The 16,651-nt window shown below is 43.8% G+C and overlaps 1 protein-coding gene across 1 annotated transcript in view; it reads right to left on the bottom strand.

The window, feature by feature from the left end:
- The window catches only part of RFTN1 (raftlin, lipid raft linker 1), a 186,821-nt gene that overhangs the window by 153,479 nt on the left and 16,691 nt on the right, over positions 1-16,651 (bottom strand). The window contains exon 2 of the mRNA XM_019726003.3: positions 16,098-16,250. Within this exon, the coding sequence (XP_019581562.3) occupies positions 16,098-16,242 (145 nt within the window). The 5' untranslated portion in view covers positions 16,243-16,250. The remainder of the gene's footprint in view (positions 1-16,097; positions 16,251-16,651) is intronic.

Below are 16,651 nucleotides of genomic sequence, written 5' to 3'. Positions count from 1 at the left end.
AAACGGCAACTATTATACTATTCAGGTAAATTATTAATGGCGTCTCCATTAAAGCACACCCATATTCATGTGGCATCCACTGCCTCAACTCTTACAGTGTTTTTTTCATGGGGAAAAATGAGTAAATTATGATATTCCTTCCTGATACTGGGTAAATCACCAGTGCCTATCTCGTTTAAGGTTGCCAGAGATTTTCCATCATTTCATCACAACTAGGAACACACAGAAAGGGTGTAATGTATCTTGAGTTCCCAGCAGGACAGCATGTCAATTGAATGCAATTTTATTTTCCTGCTAGAGAGCAGATAAAGTGAAAACAACAAGAAGACACAAGAAACTCAAAAATTGAGGAGAGGTAGTATCATTTATATATTTTTTTCTTTCTCTAGATAAAAATTTCATGTTTATTTTTAACGTAGGACTGAATTAGAGGAACATAGTTTAAGGAATTGAGGGAGGGAAGGAGGGAAAAGAAAAAAGGAGAAAAACAATCTAGTTGTGTCTACAAGTAAACAGCTCACAATGAACTGGGGACATCTGGGAAGAGCTGAACCCCATTACTACTGATGGGGTGACCAGATGCTGGCATCTAGTGAAGAACAATTCTCAAGTTTAACAGAGGGCTTTGGAGGCCTCTCTCTTCCAACTTTTCTTCAGTCATTTATTTATGTAAGTGCTGGGGCTTTGTGGAAAGGTAGCCACAGGACATTTGCATTCCCTCAATATGTTTAAGTGTCGTAAGTCTTGACTTGCACAGCTGGAAGCCAGGATTAGCAGTTTACAGCCAGGGTGATAAATAACTGTGGTCAAAGCAGAAGGCTTTTCTTAACCATATAATTTAGTCTTGAGAAGAGATACACTCTGCTCGACAAGGCCTATGACATAAAATTAGAGATGCTACGGACGTGGCTCATGGCATCAAAGGAAGGATGAGGGCGGAAAAATGAACAGTGATCATTTGCTTCCAGACTAGCAGGTCACGGCAGGGATCACTCTTGTCCATGGCCTTGAAGGGACCTGTGCCCCCATTCCCCAGGTGCTGTATGTTGGCTGCCCCTTCCTCTGGAAAATTGCCCTTGGCCACATGGGAGCCACATGGTCTGGGAATCTAAGAAGCTTGCAAGAGTCACAAAAGCTACTAATGTGGCCCCTTCTTTCTGTTCACTGTGGCAGAAACTGTGAATTGTGTCAATTAAAACCCATTTCTACCTCCTTCAAGCTAGTCTTCCCGGAATATAGAGACTGGAAGCCTAAAACTACATTTCCTGTTTACAGATGAGGCAACAGAGGCACAGAGAGGTTAATGACTTTCCCAAAGTCACACAGCTAATAAGTGGCAGAGCCAGAAATTGAAGTCTGGCTCAAGAGTTTGTGCTCTCAACCACTCCACAATGCTGCCTCTCATAGAAAACAAGACTTTCAACATAAAAGTCTGTATTCGTTTTCTATTGGTATGTATTAATAACAAATTACCCCCAAACTTAGCAGCTTAAAACAAGCATTCATTACCTCACAGTTTCTGTGAATCAGGAATCCAAGTGCAGTGTAGCTGGGTCTCTCTGGCTCAAGGTCTCTAATGAGGTGGCATCAGGGTCAAAGGGATCTCAAGGCTCCACTGGGCGAGGACCTACTTTCAAGCTCATGCAGAACTCAGATCCTCCAGGGCTGCTGGACAAGGGCCAGTTCCTCACTGGCTGTTAGCAAAAGGCCTCCCTAAGTTCCTTGCCACATGGTCTCTCCATTGAGCAGTGCACAACATGGCAGCTGGCTTCCCTCAGAGGGAGTCAGCAAGACAGAGTCCAAGATGGAAGCCACCGTCTTTTATAACTTAATCATGGAAGTGGCATCCTGTCACTTTCGCTGTACCCTACTCACCAGAAGGAAGTCACTAGGACCTCCCATACTCAAGGGAAGGTTACACAAGGGCGTGAACACCAGGAGGCAACCATCACTGGGGCCATCTTAGAGGGCGCCTACCATGCTGCTCAGTACCACACACCTAATACGCAGAGAAGTTGAGTTTAGAGTTGTTTTTACCTCAGGTAACTAAGTGCCTAATGCCAAGCTCTGCCCAGGACTCCCACATTATTCCCAGTTTGGAGAACAAAACCTTGGCTGGTTCTCCTCTCTGGGGCATGGCCCCCCGTCATCTGCCTTAAGCCACCTCTGACTTCTCACTTTATAGCAAAGAAAGTAAAGGGTGTTAGGAGAAATGGTAAGTTTTCTCCATTGTTAATAATTTTGGTCTAATCCATTTACATGAAGTTTACAATATGAACCTACTGAGTAAAAATTTTTAAAAAGTTTCTGTTTTAATTTACAGTTTCCAGGTTGGCAAGAAACAGTGGTGAGAAAGGGAGCAGTTGGGCTGCCAGTTTGGGGGGGAAAAGCAAGGCCATCGAGCAAATCTGCAATGCCCTTCTCGCTGTTCCTAGGCTGCATCTCAGCCCAGGCTGTTAGAAGCAGCAGCAATAATTTTTCTTTCACGAGCTTCATCTTACCCTAGCCAAACAGGCCATCTCTCACCAAGAAAGCCACAATGCACTGAAAACCTGAGCGCACATGCCAAGGCATCCTGGATGCATCTATTTAGTCCCTAAAAGCTCAGCCTGTAGGCAATGAGCAGCCCAGATGAGTCCTTCACCCCCAGGAAGCTGGTTTGATTGAGGCCCTAATGCAGGGGTTTTCCAAGCTGCCGTTTGGTGATCCCAGAGATCAGAATTGCTCTAGGTTTTCCAGGGTCTTCCTGTGCCCACCCAACCATGCAGGGCCTGCCAGGTCAAAGATAGATCATGATAAGTCGAGGCAGACGCTTTTCCAAGATAACACAGGCTCTATTAAGGCAGTGCCCACACTGGACTAGTTTCCAGATACAGGAAAAGAGACAGTGAGCTAGGATATTAATAAGGCAGAATTGGGTGAGATGTTTTAGACATTAGTTTCTACATTGAGAGACTCCGCCTTCTTGTTCACATTTGCATGACCAGCCTGGAGACTGAAAGAGAGCAAGTACTCAATAAACATCCAGTGAATTAATTTTGTTGAATACGCTGTCAAACAAGACTGCTTTCTCCATCAAGGAAAATCCACCCCACCAACTACGTCAGCTCCCTGAGGAATATATTACCAATCTTGCATCAAAAGCAACATCCATTCCATATGGCGCCATATTGTGCCCTACTTACCAAGCAACTCTGAATTTACACCTGGGATACACAACTGAAATAATGCCCTTCTTCTTTTAAGAGGGCCTGATAAAGCTGTCAAACTAATGCATCCTTCTCCTAGTAAGTCATATGAATGCACCTGAAAACCATGTTTATACAACAGAATGAGAAAAAATTCCAGCTGCTGATAAGGGTAGCACGTCCCCATTGCCTACATAATTTTTCTTTATCAGGAGATCTGACCTATAAACAAAGAACAGCTAACGGCACATCTGAAATACAGAACTGAGGAAATGACTTTCTAGACTTAACGGCAGTGACATGCAATTTGAAGCCAAAATCACTTACTTTGTCACACCAGAATTAGTTTTGAAAATATTTCATAGGAAAAATTCAACAGGCCTCCTTTCTTCTGAAGCACCCGAGAAATCTGGTCCAAGTACCGGTTAAGGCCTCTTTACGAATTTCTTTGTAGTATCGCTAATAACAATAATTAATAGCGGGCATAAAATATTAAGTTGTTTTCTGTTCCATTTTAACCAAATTAGATAAAAATTATTGCCACTACCATGGCGATGCTTTTATGAATCCCTGTAGAAAAATAACTTGGTTCTGCTTTGACAGATAACAGTCATCAAGGAGGAATTTCATTTTATTGAAGGCAGCCTTAAGTCTCTGAAATTTACTGCTTACACACATATACACACACACACCTGAGCCCGTTGTCATACAAGACTGAGTGTTGGTTCTTACTCTGGATTTGGAGTAGCTGGGAAAAGAGCAAGAAGAGTTTTTATATTAAGAAAGGAATGCAAAGAATGACTTCCTTCCTCTTAAATCTAATCTTATTACCTCCATTAGTGAATGTTTTTAACAATAATATTAATACTAATAGTGGATTTCGTTGCATTATCAAAAGCAACAATACAGAAGATGTATATAGCAGCTTTGCTCAGAAAAGCTTAAAGCCACTTCACACATATTATCTCATTTATCTTTAAAAATCCGCACTCTGTAAAAGCATATTTATCTGCGGTAAGACATGTTTTATGGGAACTAATTTCCTTACCACTCTGCATCTTCTGTTTAAAAACAGGGTCTGTTTTTAGCACACCTCCCAACCAGAACCTCAACTCATAACTCATGCCACTGACTTCCTTTCATGAGTCTTAAAAACAAAAAATGCACCCAACTCTTAGCAATTATCGAAACTGAAAACAAACGTGACACACGAGTAGGAAATTAAATAAATTCACAGCGCCCAACAATTGCTGTTGCCCAAACTGAAATTACATAAATAAACACACACACTCTCCATGAAAACTCTGCTACACAATTTATTAATGAACAGTGAAAGGAAACAGAAGCTGAAAGTGGGTCAGGAGAAACTATTTAATCTAATAGCCTAGAAATTATATCGGAAGAACAGATGGTTTCACAGAAGTCAATGCTACCTAGAGGAGCAAGGAGCGATTTTCTAGGAAAGGAAAATGTTTCCCTACCCTCCAGCACATACTATTTTCAGCAAAGGAGGAGTCTATATTCAGCCCAAGATAAACTCTGAGCTTGGCGCATTGACAGAACTGGGACTGTGTGGCAGCCATCCACACGTACCCAAGTTCAGACGGGGCCTTCCAAATCTGAGCTAGAGGTCAAACAGCCCTATTTTAAAACCAGCACCAAATGGGAGCTACCACTACACCCTAGTAGGTTATTCATCCACATCTGTGACCTTGGCAAACAAGAAAAGTGGTTCTCAACAAGTGATAGGCAGTGTGATCTTAATGTGGCTTTCCAACTCCCAGACCTTCAGGGGCCTGGGCAGCAGCAAGATGCACAGGCCACAGGGAGACAGAAGACCGAAGTTCAAGCTGTGGCCTGTAAGTCAGGCCCACCCTGTGACTGAGCCTCCCCACCTATACAACAAGACTGAAAAATCACTTACAGAGCTGTAAGGATTCCTTGAGCTAAACTATATGAAGCTGCATGGCAACCCGTACAGCATGACACTTAGTTGCTATTTTCATGCCCATCACCTATGACTCAGCAAACCCACAGGTCAGTTCTCCTTAAAGCAGGGGTCAAAGGGAGGGCCATCACAGTTAGTCTTCAAATGTCAGCTCAGAGCCTAGCAAACCTCAAAGCTGTACCTGTACCTCAAAGCTGGTACAGTCAACATTGCTTAAGAACAAAGGCTTTGAAGAAGGCAAGTCTCAGTTCTGATTCTAGCCCCATTACATATTTGCTGTGTGACCGTGGGCATGTTGGGTAACCTCTCTGAGCCTCGTTTCCTCATCTATAAAATCAGGTCCCTGTGATGATTAACTTACACCAAGCACAGCACATGGCTTGTTAGCTGTTATTACTGTTGTTACTGTTACGATATTATCATCACCCAAGTCTGTTGCTCTCGTCATCTGCTGGGACCCTCAGAAAGCCAAGAGAAGGCAAGGGGGCAGAACAGCCTTTCTGCCATTGAGATTAGGGCTGAACAAGAGGACCCTCCCTCAGCCATGAACTTAAGGTTTGGGAGATGTAAAAAGTCATCCCCCTACTCCCAAACTCAAGACCAGGGGACCTCATATGCCTTATGCTGTAACATCCAGGGCTGCTTTGGGTCTCCCTTCTATTCATCCACTTCCCCTCCTTCATGGCTTCCTGACAGTTTGCTTCAAGATTGGTTGGTTTATTTGTTTGTTTGTTTTGCCTGAAAAAAATGCCATCAACATCAGTGACTTTATGTTCAGTTCTGCTGAAGGGCTGCAAATATTATAGATGAATTTGTTATGTTCTAAAGCTGCAGGTATCATATTTAGAGAGAGGTAATAAATACCTCATTAAGGATGGCAAAACAAACACTTCAGGCTACTTGAGGCTCCATCTAAAGGAACCCCATGGTGAAACCCACTTTAAACCAAGAATCCTCCTGTAATGCAAATAACCCCCCCCCTCCAGTTCCTTTTCTTCCTTTCCATAGCTTCCTATGTGGGGCTTCCCTGTAAAGGGGAACCCACACCTGCAGGCACCAATGGCCAGGTGTCACTCCTAACCCACTGCTTGATATATCACAGACTCAAGCTCTGTCCATTAACGCTTGTTCTAGGTTGCCAACTCCACATCCTTTCTATGGAGCCTGGTCAGACTTGCAAAGGGCAAGACAAAGAAACAGAAAAGGGTACAGGGAACAGAGGTGGTGGAGACCTCATTAAGGCAAAGGCTTCCAGAAAAGAGCCAAGGAGTCTGGATCATGTGACTGCCGGGGCCCAACCACAGCCAACAGACCTGCTTCTAAGGAGCAGTGGTTAGAGCTAAGTGTGATGAGACATGTAAGAAAAAACGAAGCTCTAATTAGATGTGGGGGTGCAACTGGGCACCCGATATGCCTGGTGTGTGCTGGTCATAACTCTGGCTGCACCCTGAACTGGGCTATGCCTTCCTGCCCTGGCCAAGTGGAAAAAGCACAGGCATTCACTAGCCAAGGCCCCTACACAAGAAAGGGCAGTCCGCAGGTCCCAGACCACTAGCTACAAACCCGTTAGCCAGCAAGAAACTGCTCTCTAAACCCACCCCTCACTCCTCTTTCTCTAGCTGGGCGCAATGACCTCCTTGCCAATACGCATGGCCATCCATGCCACCTCTCACCCCCAAATGCTTCCTTCCCTCCTTGTCCTCTTGTCCCCCTCCACAGTGGCTGGTCACCCCGAAGGGCTGGGCTCTCAGGGAAGAAAGCCTGGAGGAGGAGAAGCTTTTCTTGGACTTTGAAGGAGAAGAAGGACCCAAATTAGCCTTGTGGGGTAGGAAGGAGGGTCCGTGTTCCATATGGGGTATGGTACAAGCAAAGGCAGAGGGGCAGCAATTTGTGTTTCCATTTCAGGAACAGCAAACAGGTTTCTGGGATGACTGTTGGGAGAGGAGGCTAAGGGCAAATCGGAAGGAGCCGGCTTGAGAACCATTGGCTTTTCTGATGGGCCACCATTCAAGGTTTTAGGGTTCCCTGGACAGGTGGGGTGTCCACTGGGGACAGCTGGGTTTCAGTTACAACTGAGATGTGGAAGACTCAAGTCAGAAGGATGATTTTGGCTGCCGGGAGGAATTTACTGCCCTTGGTCTAATCCAGGGGTTTCCATAGTAGCTAAAGCAAGTGGCAACATCACCTGAGAACTTGCTAGAAATGCAAAATCTTGGGCCCCACCCTAGACCTACAGAATGACAGATTCTAGGGCAGGGGCTCAGCACTCTGTGTCCGAACAAGCCCACTAAATAATTCTGATGTTGCTAAAGTTTAAGAACAATTGTTTGTACCAAGGCTTCCCAACTTATCCCATGTCACACATTCAGCATACTGGGGAAAGAAACCAGGCTTCGGGAAACTGAAGTGACCTGCAGGAGATTCAAACAGCTCGAGGGCTGTAGGGAAACAAAATATCAGCACATGTGACCCACCTGAGGGTAACGAGTTGGGGTACCCACGCTTTTACCAACCACCTGGTACTTCACAAATGCCTGTTAACTCGTTCTCAGCCACGGCTACACACTGGCATCAACTGTAGTTTCAAAAAATACTGATGTCCAGGTCCCTTCCTCATTACTGACTTAATTGATCTAGGGTGCATCCTGGAACATGAAAATTGTTAAAACAAAGTTTTGAGAATCATTGTGTCAACTGGTATTTTTTTCTTTTTTTAAGAATATGGCCTGTCCTTCCAAATATATTTATTACTCGCTACTTCAAGGCAATAAATTATAAGTTGGTCATAATATATAGTTAGGTATATAGGTAGTTACTGAATTTATGTTATGCTTTTAAAAAAATCACACCAATATCTTTTTTTTTTCCCTCCCATCTCCACTCAGATAAAAGAAATTTGCACACCATCTGGTCTTTGAAGGTTCTTAAAGTGTGGTCCCCAGACCAGTATCACCTGGGAACTTGTGACATATGCAGATTCGGAGGCCTTGCCCAGACCTACTGAATCAGAAACTCTGGGTCAAGGGCCTGGGATTCTGGGTTTTAGAGAGCCCTCCCAGATGATTCTGACTTGCCTTCAAGTTGGAGAACCACTACTCTGAGAAAATAATTAGTCCTAAAGGCTTGTAGTCTTTCTCTGGATATTAACATTATTTTGGACAATATCTTAGAAGTTGTTTATCTGTTCATGACCCGTGAAACCAGACAGTGCCAGGATTTATAACTAGCCATCAGACATCCAAGCTCTTAGCCCCAAAACACTGTAGTCTGTTAATTTTTAGACCTTAACGTAAATTGGGATCCTTCCTTTCAGAGTAGTCTTCTTCCAGGTTGTGAAGAGAGATTAAAAGCACAACTTAAACAGACAATGATTCTCAACTGCTTCTGCAGTTGTGTTTAGGGCTACAGTTACCCAGACTAGACATTAAATAAAAACTGGATCCTTAAATGATTCATTGCATAACATGCATGTTTTGAATAGTGAATGTCATCCTATGTTATTATTATGACCACCCAAAATTTATATACAGAGCTTAATGCTGGCAGCCAAACTCTAAGTTTGAGCCTGGTCAACACATTGTTGAAGAAAAAAATCCCAAAGGTCAGCTCTTAAAGCCCTCTTAGACAGGAAAACCACAAAGATGGGAATTTAAAAAATGTGGCCGTGTGAACTGATCCTAGAAATTGTAATGTGTGTCATGGGAATGTTTTACAAGCAAGAATTTAAGGGGAGAAACAGAAGACCAGCTTGAAGAAGATGTGCGATGGAGCATGAGTTACTTTTCGACTTTTTCAGGGTGAAGCCCTTCAGTTTAGTTTAAACTCACCACAATTTGCAGGACAGTCAGGGATGAAGAGAGCCCAAAGTTAAGGCTCTAGTGTTCAGTAAGATGACGCGATGTGCTACAAATATCCAACAGCTTGGTGGCCTCGGACAAGTGACTTTCATAACCTCTCCAAACTCGAGATCTCAATATATTCTTCTATACAATGGAGGTGACTCCACCCCCTCACATGATTGTTGTTAGCTTGTTTAAAATTGATTAATGACCCTAGTGGCTGAATAAAGAGTAGCTCCAACAACGACAAGTAACAACTGAAGCTACTACGTACCTTGCATACATTGTCGCTGGAAAAGTAGAACGGTACAACTACTTTGGAAAACAGCTGGGCAGTTTCTTGTGAAGGTAAACACACATTTACCAAACAACCTGGCAATTCCACTCCTGCATATTTACCCACTAGAAACAAACATATGTCCACACAAGACTTGTTCACAAATGTCCATAGCAGCTGTTTTGATAATAGCCCCAAACTGGAAACAGCCCAAGTGTTCAACAGGAGAATGATTAAACAATCTGCGGCATAGGCATGAGACCTGGATACATACAATGGCATGGATGAATCACAAAAGCATTACACTGAGTTAAAGAAGTCTGACAAAAGAATACATGGTGTGCTTCTACTCCTGTTATTCTAAAAGAAAATGAACCTACAGGCAAAACGCATCTACAATGACAGCAGATCAGTGGGAGTCGGGGCAAGAGCTGGGGGCATGGTGGGCATGAGGGACAATTCTGAAGTGATGGAAAAGTTCTGTATCTCGGGTGTGGTGGGCGCCACACAGGTGTTTACATTTATCACAACTCATCAAACCATACACTTAACATGAGTGTATTTTATTTATATTGAGGTATATTTATATACCTCAATACAGTTATTTAAACACATTCACTGAGATACCCGTCAGTAGGCCTGACAGGTTGGCACTGAGCTCTCTTTTATGTACAGTACAAAAATCCTGTGAGAAGAGAATTCAAACACTGGTCCCACTTTCTACTTACAGTATACTTCTCCATCTGAACAAAGGAGAGAAAAAAGTAATACCTTCTTTCCAGCTTGCAGAGATACTTGGATGATTGAGTGAAAACGTTATTGGAAAATGCTTTAAAACAGAATCAGAGTATCCAGCTATATGGCCCTCATGACAGCCATCGAGGTGCCAACTAACATACCTCCACCTCTACTCCCTGCTCTCCCTCACCTGCCACTCAGACCCTGGGATTGCCTCCTAATCTCTCTTGACCCCACCCACTTCTCTTGTTCCCACTGCAACTCCTTCAGCTGAGACTACCTTCACCTCTTGCTTGATGATTAAAATGGCTTCCAAATGGTTTCCTCTCCCCCAATTTCACCCCTTCCATCCTCCATTCTACGCCCAGAGCAATCTTACCAGAATGTGAATTTGATCATGTCACTTACCCTCTCCTCACCTTAAAAACCTTCAGTGATAATGACAGAGGCTAGAGTCCTCAATCCAAGAACTAAGACCTTTAGTCATCTGGCTACTTACTCCTCCCAAAGGCCACACTCCAACCAAATTGAGTTGCTGACAGCTTCCCATATATGCAATGTTGTCTCCAGGTTCTGGCCCCTCCCACCCCTTACCTGAAAAGATCATGTCCATCCACCCTCATTCTTCTGCCTGGCTAACTCCAAACTCACCTGCAGATCTCACGCCTTTCTTGACACACAAAGCCTTCCAACAAGACTGGGGGATACAATACCCCCACTATCACCATCACTCTAGCACTGAGTACTACCATCGCCTGCTTCTTCATCTCTAAGAGATTTTGAACCAATCTAGACAAGTGTACTAGACCACTGCATTGTGTCCCTTCGAAATTCAAATGTTGAAGCCCCAACCCTCACTGTAACTGTGTTTGGGGTAAGGAAGTAATTTAAATTAAAGGAGGTCATAAGGGAGGGGTGCTCTAATCCAATAGGATAATGTCCTTATAAGGAGAGATGTGAGAGAGAGAGAGAGAGAGAGAGAGAGAGAGAGAGAGAGAGAGACAGAGAGAGAGACAGAGAGAGAGACAGAGAGAGAGACAGAGAGAGAGACAGAGAGACAGAGAGAGACAGAGAGAGACAGAGAGAGAAAGCTCAGCCATGTGAGGACACAGCAAGAAGGCAGCCATCTGCAAGCCAGGAAGAGAGCCCTCACCAGGACCCAACCATGTTAGCCCTCTGATTTCAGACTTACAGCCTCCAGAACTGTGAGAAAATAAATGTCTGTGGGTTAAGCCACCCAGTCTGGAGTACTTTGTTATGGCAGCTGAGATAAACCTAAGACAACCAGGCTAAACCTCCTGTTCAGTCCACCCATATTCCTTAGGAACAATACTTGGCCCCAGGTTGACATTCAATAACTATTTGTGGAACCAATGAACTGTCATCTTATGGTCCCTAGAGAACCCAAGGGCAAACTTTCATAGTAAAAACAGTACTTTAATCTGAATTAGAGATGCAGATTCAGGCCTGGAACCAAGTTATCTCCTCTTGAAAACAGACTAGAGCAGCACTGCCCAATAGAACTTTCTGTGGAGATGGAAGTGTTCTCTATCCATGCTGTCCAGTATGGCAGCCACCAGCCATACGGGGTTGTTGAGTATCTGAAGTATGGCTAGTGTGACAGAGGAACTGAATTTTTAATTTTATTTAACTTGAATTAATTATTATATTTACATAGCCATGTGGCTGCTGTCTCCCGCACTGGACAGTGCAGGACTCGATTGTTCAAGCAAAGATCACGCCCCAGGCACAAGCCTCATTATACAGATCACTCACTGTGCCAACTGTCCCTGGCAATGAACTCATATAAAACACAGTTGATTCTCATGGAGCTGACACAGGTAGCTTTCAAGTGGTGTTAAGAGTGGCCTGGCACAGAGAAGCTGGCACAATGCACACATAAAAGGGACAACAAGGCACTGTTTTTGCAGAAATTATGATGCTTTATGGGCCTCTGTCTGTGATGAAACCCATCAAAGGGCACGTTCATCCCTTGGTGACCAGAGTTAATTAAAAATTTCAGACCTGATCAAATCACCCAGAACTGAGATTTGGAGCAGCTTCTGTGCTTCACTGTGCGATGCCTGCTGCCTTTTGTCTCTGCCAGCCCTACCAGTGAGGTTGCAGGTTCCAGAATCATCCACTACAGCACCAAGCTCTCAGCAAAGGACAACCAAAACAATGTTAAGTCGGATCTTGATTTTTTTTCAAAAGTGCATGTGGTCCCATCAGGTGGAAGGGGACCAGCACCCTTTCCCCGACTTGTAATTTATTAGAGTCAGATGAGCATCTTCTCTATGAAAAATAAGCATCATCAAATGCTACTTAACATTTTTCGATGGCCAAAACCATATGGAAGAGGAATATTCTTATGTGCCTCTACATGATAACACAAGTTTTTTAACAAGAATTGGTGTTTCTCATGGGTGTCAATGCCTATTTGTCTAATGCCTTGCGGCTTAGAAGGGACAAGAGCTTTGATGCCCAAGAGATCTAGGTTCAAATTCTGTCCCAGTCACTTCCTAGCACTGCATTTTTAGAAAAGTTACTTAACCTCTCTGAGTGTCCGTTTCCTTATCAGCAACAAAGGAATGTGTGTACGCATATAGCTCATTAGGTTACTGTGAGGATGAAATGACGTAAGAAGCCACACAAAGATAAAGGTTCACAGCAACTTAATTTGTAATCGCCAAAAACTGGAAATGAGCCAAATGTCCATCAATAGGTGAGCAGAAAAACAAACTGTGGTACATCCGTATGATAGAATCCTACTCAGAGATCAATCAATAAGGAATAATCCCATTAGAAGTCCTGGAAAAGAACTTGCCAGGCTGCCAGGGAAACAAACAGCATATGTAGTGTTTACTTTGAAGGTTAACTAGAACTATTTAGGACACACTATTCTCAGCTAGAAAGCATGAACGAAAAAGAAGAATAGAAAGATGAGCAAGGCTTGGTCTTTGCCCTCAAGGAATAAGTGTAATACATGGGATAAAAGTGGCATAAGGATGGTATTGACAGACTATAGGTATGCAGAAAAGAGTCATTCCCATGAGATGGATGTTAAGAAGGAACAATTATTTCAGGTGGGTGGGATTCTGGCAAGCAGTGAGGGATGGGGCAGGCCCTGTGTGGAAGGAGCAACCTGTGCTAAGCTGGGAAACTGGGAAGGGAGCGTCCCAGTGGGGAGAGGGCAAGGCCAAGGGCCAAGGCACGTGGTCCTCCAGAGGACAAGTTGGGGGAGGGTCGGCAAAGAGCAAGGCCATGCTGAGGAAAGCCCTGAGCGCCCGCTGGAACCTCCATTTCATTCATCCAGAGGAACCAGCCAAAGAGTTCAGCATGGTCAGATTTGTGTTTTATACAAACAGGCCCTATCTCGAGGGCAATTTAGCAATTTATTAGGAGTCCTGACATTTGTATCTTTCAACTCAGTAATTCCCGAGGAAATAATCAGCAATGTGTGCAAAGATTTATGTCCAGCATTGCTTATCACAATATTATTTATAATAGCCCAAAACCTGAAATAACTTAAATGTCCAATAAAAGGGGACTTCTAAATAAATCATGGTATGCTGAGTGATTGAATCAGGTATAGCCATTAAATCATACTTTTGGAACATATGGAATGACAAAGGGCATGCCTCACCATACAATATTAAGGTGAAGAAAAGCGGGATCCAAAAATATACATTGAGTACTCAGTCAACAAATATTGATTATTTACTATGTGCCAGGCACTGTTTTAAGTACTGAGATACAGCAGATCCAACACACACAATCTCTGCACTCATTAGAAGGGCTTCCACCTTCTAATAAAGGAAAGCAGGCAATAAATAAGGAAACAAACAACAATAAGCAAAATATATGGTATGCAAGATGGTAAGCAGTGTTATGGAAAAAATCAAGAGGGAAAGGGATGGAGGGGTGGGTGGAGGGTTGGTAGAAATTTTAAATTGGTGGTCAGGGAAGGTTCCACAGAAAAGGGGATTAAGAGTTTGAGTAAAGAGTCTATCTGGGTAGACTTCCAGGCAGAGGCAACAGGCAGTGCAAAAGCCCTGAGGAAGCCTGGTGGCTTCTAGAAACAGCAAGTCTGCAGTGGTGGAACACACAGGACAAATGGCAAGAGAATGAAGACAGAGGGAAGCTGGTGCCACTCGGGGTAAGGAGAGCCACAACAAGGCTTTGAGCAGCGGGGTGCCACAACCTGTGGGGCGACAAAAGCAGAAGCAGGGAGAAACAGCTAGGATTTTCCCAGTGTTTTCCTAACATTTTATAATGGGCATATGTTCATTTTATAATCAGAAAACAAAACGTAATTCAATCAAAGAAATCACAATGCAGAAAATAGCGTGGGTGCTACGACTGGGGCACAAGGAAGCGAGGAGCAGATAAGGAGCCTAGGGAAGTAATTCAGATGATGAGTGATGAAGCAGTGGGAAGACAGAGCAGGTAAGCAAAAATTACTCTTCTTAATAATAGAAGAAATATAACCACAATGCAAAAAAATATATAAAAAAGAATTCTCCCATAATCTCAGTACCTTGACAATCAATTTTTAACATCTTGGTAATATTTCCTTCCAATCTTCCTTCCTGTACATGCTTTTGTGCTTTTTCCTCAATTGTTCTAGAATGTTCTAGAATGCCTAGAATGTTGCGGGCACTCAAATATTCATTAAACAAATAATGGATGACCAAATGCTCCGAATAATTTTGTGTTTGGACTTGTTCATGTTACATTAACTCTAGTATAAACTTTTTCAGAAGTAGTTCTAATACGCTCGGTGATGGAACGGAAATGGTGGCTGAGGAGAAGGCATGGTCACAGGGGACTAGGGTGTTAAATCAGTCTAAGGGGATGGTGGTGACATTATTCATCAAGGGTGCCAGAAGGAAGTAATCTGATGAGGAAGCTGCTGGGTTCCGTTTTGGGGACTTGGAGGGGTACACAGAAGGTCCCTGCAGAGACACCCAGTTGCCCATCTCTCTCAGGGCTCAGGAAGCAGCAGGTGGAGCCTCAGCATGGAGGTGGGCATAGCAGGAGTAGTCAAGGAGGGGGAGGAGTGGTAGCAATATTAGCAGCCCTACTTCCTGCCAGACACTGTGCTAGGAGCTTCACCCATCTTCCCCCTTTTCATGGTCACAGCTGACCTAAGAGGTGGATATTCATGTGCTCATTTGATAGATGACGACCCTGCAGACCTAGCGATTTGCCCAGCTACTCCACAACAGAGCCAGGATCCACACCCACAGATAGGAGGGCTGGTCCCACTAATTTTCTTTTCTGTGACTAGAAGCTTAAATATACTCAGAAGCCCAGGGGGAAAGTGTCTTAAGATGCTTTAGTTTTGTAGCGCCAGGTTTTTGCTCCCAACTTTCAGGGAACCCCCAAAAGGAAGAATGCTCCCTTCCTCTTCTGAAACATATTTTACATGTTTTCCAGCTTACAATTATAACCTGTTGAGTTCTGTTGTTTTTATGTGTATGAGTCTTCTTTCCCACTAGGTAAGAAGCTCCAGGAAACCATTTCTCCACAGCACCAGCCCACACTCTGCAAATGCTCTCCAGTGAAAATGTTGATCAGTGCAAGTGGGACACTAGAGGTGGTAGGTGACCCAGACACCCTCTGGCTCAGGCAAGGCAAAGCCAAGCCCAGATGGACGAGCACTCTTAAAAGACGGTGGAACAATGGGCAGGTGAGTTTGGTTGGACAGGCAGATCGATATGAGGAGATAAGGCAAATGTTCCTGTGAAACAGGGTCTGTAAACTGGTTGGCCCATGGGCCAAATTCAGCTCTCCCATGTGTACTAATTGGCTCATATATGGCTATAATTTGTAACAATTTTAATTACGTGCTATCTTTTAAAATATGACAGGTTTCACATCAAAATTTGGATCTCTGCAAGCAGTCTTCTTTGGACAGGCCCACACTTTTCATTTCCCCACAGCTCCCCCCCCCCACCACGCCCACTTCCCCAGTGTGTCCTTGTCAGGCCCCAGCAGCACTGACTGGGGCAGCTACAGCTGACCTTGCGCAGGTAGGGCTGCGGTGCCAGGCTGGGTCCGAGCTCACCCATCACCAGGAACACCGGGGTACCTGTACTCACCTGCACTCAGGGTGGTGAACTCCAGGAAGCGGTATTCATAGGACACATCTATCTTGGTTTCGACCTGAGGCCTCTTCAGAGTTGAATAGATATTTCCAGGCCGTTTGTCATCACGTTTCTCCAACTTGTTCAATCCGCAACCCATCTCAGCAGCTGCCAACCAGAGGGAAAAAAGGAGGGGAGTGTGATTGTTTTTTTCCCTGAGATTTTTGTATTTAAACACCGCAGTATAAAAGACCCCATAATTTCCCTGAAGAATACATAAGGGACCTTTATAACATCTAGAATATAATTTAATATATGACCTAAACACCCGAGGAACTGCGCTCAGTACCCAAGCTGGCTTCTCTTTCTGTTAAGATATCATTACCAGACATCCTGTGACTTTGAAATGACACCGAAAGCATACCTGTTCTATATCTCTTTTCCCCTATCTGAGGAAAATAATACTTCAGAGTCTCTCAGTTCCACTACAATCTGTGTACGTGGTTTAAAAATGGGATCTAAAAAGCAATATGGTGTATTATGGTGTCAGTTCATCTGAAAATTAAAAA

The sequence above is a fragment of the Rhinolophus sinicus genome, chromosome 5 (genome assembly GCF_057876585.1).
Source record: "Rhinolophus sinicus isolate RSI-liver-muscle chromosome 5, RSI-T2T, whole genome shotgun sequence".
NCBI lineage: Eukaryota > Metazoa > Chordata > Mammalia > Chiroptera > Rhinolophidae > Rhinolophus > Rhinolophus sinicus.
The sequence above is the reverse complement of the archived record's forward strand: the minus strand, read 5'-3'. Positions and strand labels throughout refer to the sequence as shown.